General features: G+C 51.6%; 2 protein-coding genes across 2 annotated transcripts; one reads left to right on the top strand and one right to left on the bottom strand.

Moving 5' to 3' along the window:
- Positions 1–1317: 1317 nt before the first annotated feature.
- PG997_004440 (uncharacterized protein) lies at positions 1318–3370 on the top strand (the record flags this gene model as incomplete). Its single annotated transcript, XM_066808755.1, has 2 exons — positions 1318–2985; positions 3056–3370. The coding sequence occupies 2 exons, from the start codon at positions 1318–1320 to the stop codon at positions 3368–3370; spliced, it is 1983 nt and encodes a 660-aa protein (XP_066672373.1).
- Positions 3371–4102: 732 nt separating this feature from the next.
- On the bottom strand, positions 4103–7786 carry PG997_004439 (Carbamoyl-phosphate synthase arginine-specific large chain; the record flags this gene model as incomplete). Its single annotated transcript, XM_066808754.1, has 6 exons — positions 4103–4210; positions 4265–6129; positions 6186–7007; positions 7055–7106; positions 7181–7320; positions 7450–7786. 6 exons carry the CDS (start codon positions 7784–7786, stop codon positions 4103–4105), a joined length of 3324 nt encoding a protein of 1107 aa, XP_066672372.1.
- Positions 7787–10124: the final 2338 nt, after the last annotated feature.

The raw sequence follows: 10124 nt of genomic DNA, 5'->3' as shown, positions 1-10124 counted from the left end.
TAAAAATAAAAGAATATTTAAAAAATAACTTTTAAATAAGTCTTTTCGATATTCGTCGAAATTATCTTTAATTTATTATTGTTTTAATAAAAAATATAGTTTATTCTTTAATTTTAATTAATAAAGGGCTAGTTTATAAGGGTTATTAAAAATAATAGATTCTTTATTTTTTTATTAAGTTTAAATAATTTTTTCACTATTAATTTTAAAATAAATAGTGGCCTCTTTTATAATAAAACATTAAAATCGATCGTTTTTAAAAACTCACGTTAATTAAATATAAAAGCCGTAAATATTTAATTTAATAAGAATTTAATAATATAAAAGAAATAATAAAACCTCTTTTTTCGATTTTTAAAATAACTTTTTTAACCTTTATAATAAATGAACGAGGTATATATAATTAATTTTTTAAAGGTTTAAACCGATATTAAATAAAAGTGCGAGTAAGTATTTTAAAATAAATATTTTTTTAATATTTAATAAAATAAAGCGTAAAATATAAATTTAAATAATATATTTTATACGTAAAAGCTAGATTTATTATAATAATTTACGTATTTACTAAGCTGTATAAAAAAAAGGGTAAGTTTTAAAAAAAGGTCTTAGCTAATAGAGACTCTAATATTACCGGTGCGCGTATTAGTTACTAGCGCCTCCGACCCCCTACTGTGTGACTAATTAGAGCTCTGCTAAGGCACTAAGAAAAGTGGTCCAAAACCTGAATTTCATGAGAGAATACGGTACCTACTGCACAGAGGACAGGCAGCTACCGGGCAAGCTAAGGAGGTACCTAGGTAGGTAGGTAGGTAGGTAGGTAGGTAGGTAGGTAGGTAGGTAGGTAGGTAGGTAGGTACTAAGTGGGTAAGAGGTACCTCAAGCTACATGTACTTAATTATGTAAAGCGAGGAAGGTAGGTAAGGTGGGAAGGTCGCGCGTCATCGCTTCATTGCCTGAGCCTAAGCCGCCTGAGCCTCAGCCTGAGCAGTCACTGAATGAACGAACGAATGAGCCTCATCCAGCGATCCAATTCCGTCCACATTCACATCCCAACCAGGCATAAGGAAGAACCAGGCTACTCTGGTTCGGCCTCAGGATTGAGTTGCCGCCGCAGCAAGAAACACAAAAAGCCAAAAACACACAACACAAAACGGAGAAGGCTCTGCGACTTTTGATTTGAAAGCATATTTATTCCTGGCCCCTCTCCCCTCTCTGCTGGGAACCCAAATCCGCAACTTCTTCGCCGCACGCATCCTACCGACCAAACCGAGTGCCAATCCCTACCTCCGCCAGCCATATCCGCCCAGATCCGACAATATGTTACTGCGATTCCGAGGGCCAGATGGCATGAAGCGCATCAACATCGACGGCAATGCCACCTTCGCCGAGCTCGGACAACAGCTCGTCCAGGAGCTGCCAGACACGGTCCTGCCCGAGTCCATCTCCATGTCCAACTCCCCCACCGGCGACAGGAAACTGCTTGCCGACGTTCAGAAGTTCAAGATCAGCCAGATAGGCCTAAACAACGGCGACCTCATCTTCCTCAACTACCAACACCGATCCGACGGCCCCGCCAGCGGCCAGGCCGACTCCCTCATATCCTCCACCACCAACAGGCTAAACGGCAAGCCTGTCACCACCACCGAGGACCATCCCATCCACCCCCTGCCTCTGAAGTCGCCAACCCTCATTCGCAATCCCTGGGAGGTCGTCAAACAGTCGCCCTTGGATGACCGGCTCGACAAGAAGGATGGCAAGATCCCGCGCGGCCGCGACCACCGCATGTGCAAACACGGCCCCAAGGGCATGTGTGACTACTGCATGCCGCTGGATCCCTTCAACCCCGACTACCTCAAAGAAAAGAAGATCAAGTACATGTCCTTCCACGCCTATCTCCGGAAAATCAACTCGGCCACTAACAAGCCCGAGCTGGGAAGCTCCTTCATCCCGCCACTGAACGAGCCCTTCTTCAGAGTCCAGCGCGACTGTCCCTCGGGCCATCCCCAGTGGCCAGAAGGCATTTGCTCCAAGTGCCAGCCCAGTGCCATCACGCTGCAGCCCCAGCCGTTCCGCATGGTCGATCACGTCGAGTTTGCCTCTTTTGATATCGTCAACAACTTTATTGATGCGTGGCGCAAGACGGGGGCGCAAAGATTAGGTCTGCTCTACGGTCACTACGAGGAGTACGCCGAGGTTCCTCTGGGTATCAAGGCCGTGGTTGAGGTCATCTATGAGCCGCCCCAAGTCGACGAGTCGGATGGTATCAACCTGAACCCTTTCGAGAACGAGCCTGCCATTACTCAGGTGGCCAAGCTGTGTGGACTGGAACCGGTCGGCTGTGTCTTCACCGACCTGGTGGACTCTGGCAGTGGTGATGGATCCGTGCTCTGCAAGAGACATGCTGATTCCTTCTTCCTTTCCTCGCTCGAGGTGTGTTATGCAGCGCGTCTGCAGGCACAGCACCCAAAGACCAGCAAGTGGAGCGACACGGGCAGATTCGGCTCCAACTTCGTGACTTGTATTATCTCGGGCGACGAGACCGGCCAGATTGCCATTTCGTCGTACCAGGTCTCCAACGAAGCCGTAGAGATGGTCAGGGCGGATCTCGTCGAACCTTCGGTCGACCCGACGGTGATGTTGGTACGCGATGAGGAAGAGGACGACGGCTCTACAAGCCGCACCCGCTACATCCCCGAGGTCTTCTATCGCAAAATCAACGAATACGGTGCCAACGTCCAAGAGAATGCCAAGCCGTCCTTCCCTGTCGAGTACTTATTCGTCACATTGACCCACGGTTTCCCCGACAGCTCAAAACCCGTCTTCAACACTTCGACATTCCCCATCGAAAACCGTGAGGTCATGAGCGAGAGCCAGCAACCGGGGGCAGTGGCCAAGGCTCTTGACATCCGAGGCGGCAGGAAAAGCCTGTCACTCTCGGACTTCCATTTCCTTTGCTACATCCGTAGTATGGATGTCCTGTCGAAGGTAAGTTGTTTACGCCCTTCTACTTTAAGCCTATATAGGTGTGTAGGCATATTACTAACCTCCTATCCAGGAAGAATTGGCTCTCCTCTGCCAGCTAGCCACAACGCACGACCTGTCCAACACCTACAAACTATTCTCGATGCCTGGATGGCAAACTTTGGAGGCCATCGTGGAGTCGACTGGTGAGACATACCCCATGAACAGTAGCGGAACCAAGCGCAAACACTCCACTGGAGGCGATGGCGCAAACTCCGCTGCTGCCCCAGCTGCTTCTTCTTCTTCTGCGCAATCTGCAAGAACTTCTTCGGGTGAACCAATCGCTAAGCATTTCGCCAACCTTAGTGTAAACGGTGCGCAGAAAAGCGACAAGAGACGTCGATATTGATACCCCTTTCAAAAAAAAAAGAAAAAGAATCCAAAAAGGAAAACTTATGAAGAGTGACCGCTCTACATGGATGGACTGGGGTCTCGATGCAAGGGCGGTATGGCACAGTCATAACCTGTCTGCCTTTCGGTAGAGTGAGATTATCTGGTATGATTCTATGCCAAACGCATGAGAGCCAGACAGCTGCAGCACACACTCAATCTCGTTGTGTCGCTGCAAGAAAAACAGGGGGGCATTGCATGGACCGGAGTCTGGGTCTCTTGCTTTCGGTACAAAGGGACGACACAGAGCCTGGCATCTGATGTTTCTTCTACCTACCACCGAGTCGCTTGGCGCGAGATAGCATACGATAGCCTCCGATGTGCATGCAATAAAACACTATTAATGACAGAACTATCCCACGTCGAGCTGGATAAATATCACAAATACCGCCAACGCCAACTGGTTTGTATTTGCCTCACAGATAAAGTGACTTGACACGTTTAAATTGCATTTTTATTTTCTTTCCCCTTCCCATGAGCTGTTCACTAGCAATCGAAGAACGTACCGTCCAAACTACTGAAACGCCTTTAGACCATGGAATAGCCTGGCTGCCTAGATCGTCTGGCCGGAAAGCCACAGAGGACCATGATCGAAATGACGCACAAGCTTTTCTCTACTTCCAGGAAAGTGAACCCCCTCGAAGGACATGATGAATTATCAAACAAACAGATTCTGGTTTTGGGTATGTATTTACAGGGGCTTGCCTCCGATGAAGTCGGACCATCGGCGGACTTCAGAGGGAACACCCTCGTTTCGGGGCAGCTTTTCGCTCATGCATTGCGCGAAGAGCATGGCAGTCTAGTCAATGGTTAGCAGTGCAACATAATCATGGCTAATGCGTTCTCAACATACCTGGGGCTCCATGAATAGGGGCACGCCGAAATCAACGGCGTTGCGGCGCATCACATAGTCGACATCGGTGGTCGTCTTGGCCCGCTCCAGGGCCAAGTTGAAGACACCGTGGATGTCGTACTTCTTGAACACCTCGCGGAGGGCACGCTTATCCTTGACGGGGAACTCAATAACCTCGACCTTGTCCTGGTTCTTGGTCGTCTTCTCAAGGAACTCCTTGACATCGTCACCAGCAGCATAGAACTTGTAGCCGAGCGGCGACAGGTAGTCGGCAATCTTGGTCAACCATGGGCGGGAGACCTCACCACCGAACAAGATACCCTCACCGGGTTCGGGGACCCGGAAGTTCATAGAGGATTGCATAGACGTCCAGTAAGCCTCCACAAGGTCCTTTCCGAAGCAAGCCATCTCGCCGGTGCTGGCCATTTCCACGCCCAAGAAGGGATCGGCACCAGCCAAACGAGTCCAGGAGAACTGAGGGACCTTTGTGGCGAGGTAGTCACGCTTGACAGCCATGAGATCAACAGGCTCAGGGACATCCTTGCCAACGAGAGCCTTGGCAGCAACGTCGATGAAGTTGGTTCCAAGAACCTTGCTGACGAAGGGGAAGGATCGAGAAGCACGCAGGTTGCACTCAATAACCTTGAGCAGCGGCTCGCCACCCTCGGGGTTATCGGCCTTGATGATCTGCATGTTGAAAGGACCGGTAATGTTCCAGGCCTTGGCCACCTTGTGGGCAATATCCTTGAGACGCTGCATGGTCCTGTCGTCTTGGTTGGTAGGGGGCAAGACCAGAGTCGCGTCACCTGAGTGGACGCCAGCTTGTTCGACGTGTTCACTAATGGCGTGAACAAGAAGCTCGCCCTTGGAGGCGACACCGTCGACATCAATCTCTTGGGCACCCTCGATGAACTTGGTGATGACGACGGGGTGGTCGGGAGAGACGTTGCTTGCGGCCTCAAGCTTCTCCTTGAGATCCTCTTGGCTTCGAATGACAGTCATGGCAGCTCCGGACAGGACGTAGCTAGGGCGGACAAGCACGGGGTATCCGACCTGGTCGGCGAATTTCTCAGCTTCAGCAACCGAAGTAAGTTCTTTCCAATCGGGCTGATCGACACCAATGCTGTCGAGGATTTCAGAGAACTTTTGACGATCCTCAGCCTTGTCAATATCCTTGGGGTCAGTACCCAGAACATTGGCCTTGCCAGTCTCCTGGAGGCGGAGGGCGATGTTCTGGGGAAGCTGACCACCAACAGACACCACCACACCCGAAGCGGTCTCGAGCTCGTAGATATCCATCACACGTTCGTAACTCAGCTCTTCGAAGTACAGTCTATCGGCCACCTCTGTGTCTGTGGAGAAGGTCTCTGGGTTGTAGTTTACCACGACAGTCTTCTTGCCCATGTCGCGCAGGGCCTGGATCGCCATCACGGAGCACCAATCGAACTCAACGGAGCTTCCGATTCTATATACGCCGCTTCCCAAGACAATGGTACCCTGGTCCTTGAAATCGATGTCGTGGGAGCTTGCATTGTATGTAGTGTAGAGATAGTTGGTGTTGGCAGGGAACTCGGCAGCCAGTGTGTCGATCCTCTTAACCCAAGGTCGGATACCCATACCCAAGCGGTGGGCGCGGACGGCGTCTTCATTGCTCTTGACGGCCGTGGCGATCTGCTTGTCGGAGAATCCCAGCTTCTTGGCCTTCATGACCAAGTCCTTCTTGAGATTCTCCAAGCTGCCCGCCTTTTCCATCTCGCGAGTGCAATCGACCAGGTTCTGGAGCTTGTACAGGAACCACTTGTCGATCTTGCTCAGTTCGTGAACACGCTCAACAGTGTAACCCTCGTGCAACATAGCTTGACCGACTGCCAACCATCGACGGTCAGTTGGGTTGGCGAGTTCGAAATCGAGATCATCGAACTTGGCACCCTGAAACCAACGAACCCGGGATCAACTTGTCGAATGGCCTTCTGGAAAGACTCCTCGAACGTACGGCCGATAGCCATGACTTCGCCGACAGATTTCATCGCGCTGCCGATGTCTCGCTTCACGTGCTGGAACTTGGCCAAATCCCATCGCGGGATTTTGGTGACGATATAGTCAAGGGAAGGCTCGAAGTTGGCTGTGGTGGTCTTGGTGACGGCATTAGGCAATTCTGGGAGACTGTGGCCCAATCCAATCTTGGCGGCAGTGTAGGCCAAGGGGTAGCCCGTAGCCTTGGAAGCGAGTGCAGATGATCGAGACAAACGCGCATTGACCTCGATGACTCGGTAGTCAAGACCATCGGGCTGCAGGGCATACTGGACATTGCATTCACCAACAACGCCGAGATGACGGACAATTTTGATGGCGGCGGATCGCAGCATATGATACTCTTCATCGCTCAGGGTCTGACTGGGCGCAACGACAATCGAGTCACCGGTATGCGTACCCAGGGGGTCAAAGTTCTCCATGTTGCACACAGTAATGCAGTTGTTGTTGGCATCGCGAACGACCTCATACTCAACTTCCTTCCAGCCCTTGAGCGATTTCTCAACCAGGATCTGGGGCGAAAGGGTGAGGGATCGAGCGGCCATGTTGCGCAGCTCCTCTTCGTTGTTGGCGAAACCGGAACCGAGACCACCCAGCGCATAGGCGGCGCGAACGATGATGGGATAACCAACCTTCTGGGCAGCGTCAAGAGCCTCCTCGATCGTGTTGACGGCGATGGAGTGAGCAATAGGAATGTCAATCTCGTTGAGAGCTTTGGCAAAAGGTCTCTGTCCTCGCTAAGCTCCAAGGTATGGACACTGGTGCCCAGGACCTTGACTCCATAGCGCTCGAAGATGCCCATGCGCTGCATCTGCACACCCAGATTCAACGCGGTTTGGCCCCGAAGGACAAGAAGATGCCATCGGGCCGTTCGCGCTCGATGACATAGGTCACGTATTCGGGGGTGACGGGGAGGTAGTAGACCTCGTCGGAAAGCACGTGAGCGGTCTGGATGGTAGCGATATTGGGGTTGATGAGGACGGAGGCAACTCCGGCCTCCTTCAAGGCCTTCAAGGCTTGGGAGCCTTTGTAGCAATCGCGTCAGCAGCTGAATGCCCTGGAGTATGCTGAAAGACGGCAGCGTGGCGCATTCTAGGCGGCCTCGAGCTCTCGCAATGCGGTCGGGGTCTGGGCTCAAGAGAGATGCGACCTACCTGAATAATCGAACTCTCCGGCCTGGCCAATGGCAAGACCACCACTTCCGATGACCAAGACTTTCTTGACATCGACAATGTCCTTGGGCTTTATGATGCCGCTCTCAATGTAGGCCTTGGAACTGGGGGCCTCCTGGATGGTGGCGGCGCATCGAACGGCCGAGCACGACAGGGTGCGCTTCTGAACCAGCTCCGATGTTCGGCTTTGGGCCAGCAGCTTGGAATAAGTGGGAGCAGTGACTGTGGTCAATTGCCTTCGGGGAAGAGCCGTGGGCAGTCGGCGGCCGTGTCGAAGCAAAGCAGGCCCCCGGCCAGCCAGCTTGGTCGAGAAGGCCATGGTGGGAGAAGATGGTGTGGGATAAAAGTACAGCGACTCTCTCTCTCTCTCTCTCTGTGTCTGTCTGGGAGCTGGTCAGGAGCTTGGGTCACCGAGATGTGCTAGGAGGGACAGGGTCTCGGGCGACCGACTGGAGACGCAATTGCTCCCAATTGAGGTCAAAAGTTAGGGAAGAAGAGGGTTGAGGTGTTGAGAAACGGACAGGAAAAGGGTTCCTCTCCTCCTCCGACTATAAATTTAGTGTAGGTATGAGTCGACGGCCGATTTCCCAGCCCTGGACAGGACTGGATAGGACGAGATAGACTTCGATGTGAATTTTAGTGGGACCCGATAACGATAGTGGTTCTTGTCGCGATGCAAGTACATACGCCAGGGCCCTCCTCCCTCTATCATTGATGTAGGTCCCAGCACGGCCAGCATGCCCAGCAGGTGCCCAGCAGGTACCGAAGCCTGCCAGTTCGCCTAGGATAGGTGAGTAGGTAGGTACATGCCCAGCATCAGAGTCACGTCGGGTCCGATTTCAAAAATCTTTCTGGCGTAATGGCGCTAGGTAGCAAAACCCCCCACTACTAGCAGTAGACAATAGCTGGGCTTGCTGGGTAGCTACCCGCAACGCAGTGACCACAACAGAACTGCTGGATCTGAAGTGGGATGGATGGGGGAATCACTCGTGCCGTTTCCCCATCGTGACTGGTCAATTGTCATTCCTCCCCAAAGCTCTGCTGCGATTGCGGAGCGCGCAAGGCTGATCGTGCAGCAAGAGTTTTTTTTTTTTCCTTCTCTCCCTCCCTCTCTCTCTCTGTCACTGCTCTTCCCCTTCCATTTCTCCATTTCCACATCCAAGTCATCCTTCAGTTCCCGCCCCTGGGTAAAGCGGCTTGAGTACTTAAGGTACCTAAACCACTAATTCGCGCACCTGCTAGCATTAGAAGTGCATGCTTTTGATCGTTGTAGATTTCTGTCAGTGAAGAAGATTTGCCGGCGCCACAAGGTTCCAAGGTTGCCTACATGCACCACCATGCAATGCAGCCCATCACCTCCTGGTTCAAATTGTGCTGCTGTCACTACTTCCTGTACCTGGCAGTTTCTGGAGCCACTAGGTCAGGGCTACGAGTTCCCGTGCCTGCAAGATGTCTACTTATACATAGTCTTACACCTATTTTACGAGTATAGTATAATTCATTAATCTGAATCGTATCGAAGCTAAGAGCTGTATACCCAGATTCGGCGACCCAAGCACTGAAAACAACTACGTAATCCAATCCAGCGTTACATCAGATTGGCTAGCTCCCCAGTCTATCGTGCTGCTGACTCATCAAGTGCCTATCGCCTCTCCGCACCATCAAGTTTCAAAGAATCGAGCACACTGAATTCAAACACAAGAATGAATGATCAACATCTATTGAGAACCAGGACATTACCAAGCTCAGAGTGAAGAAATTTTCACTTGGCCGTTATGTTGCCATGTAGCATATTGCATATCGAATGCTGGAACCTTCGCCATCCTGTACCCTAGTTAATGGTAATGGCCGTGTCCTCGGACTTTCATCGGACCGAGGCTTAGACGTGCCACTTAAGTTGGGCGCCGGTCACGCTTGACACCTCCAAACCATCCTCCTATCTGCATGGTGTTGTGGCCTCTCCTCCTAAGATGACTCGGAATGCTGCAGCACCGTAGCCGTTGGCGCTATTGATCCTCGTTAGTATCTCGACTCCATGCGATAGGATCGCTGCAGCCGTCGCGGACATCAGTCGAGTCGCCATGGCCATGGCGGCTGGGCTTCAACTCCAGTCTTGAACGTGGGGCCTGCCTTCCCCTCGATTTGTCCCGCTCGGTTCATCCCGCCCGTCCTTGCATCATGACCACTGTCGATTCCGAGCATTCAGGGCAAGACGGTTCAACCCGTTGTTGGTCATGTTCGGACATTCTTATGCTTATGCCAGCAGCATAGTACAGCTTCACTGCTCCGGAGTGGGTATTTCCATACGCCTTGCCGGCTATTTGGACAATGGCTAGTTCTCTCATTGCCGCCGCTTACCCCGGAACGGACTATCCCAGACGATGTGAGAGGATACTGTTGGGCTTCTAGAAATCTAGATTCCCTCGGTTGCACTCAATTGCTGGCCGGGCACCATTTGATGTGGGCGTCTTCTGGAGATTCCATGGATGGCAGCGGCGTTCTCAATGCACTCTTTCTGCAGGGATGCTTGCTCATACTAGCCACGGCATCCAAGCATGCTGTCTCCTACGTCGCGAGCCTGAGAGAAAACTCTCGCTGGAATCATCAGTCGTTATCCAGGGGGCAACCTCGACCTGTCCTTCGTCCTGGGCAGGACG

This window comes from Apiospora hydei (assembly GCF_038363865.1).
Source record: "Apiospora hydei strain CBS 114990 chromosome Unknown utg000004l_segment0_segment0, whole genome shotgun sequence".
Lineage (NCBI taxonomy): Eukaryota > Fungi > Ascomycota > Sordariomycetes > Amphisphaeriales > Apiosporaceae > Apiospora > Apiospora hydei.
The sequence above is the reverse complement of the archived record's forward strand: the minus strand, read 5'-3'. Positions and strand labels throughout refer to the sequence as shown.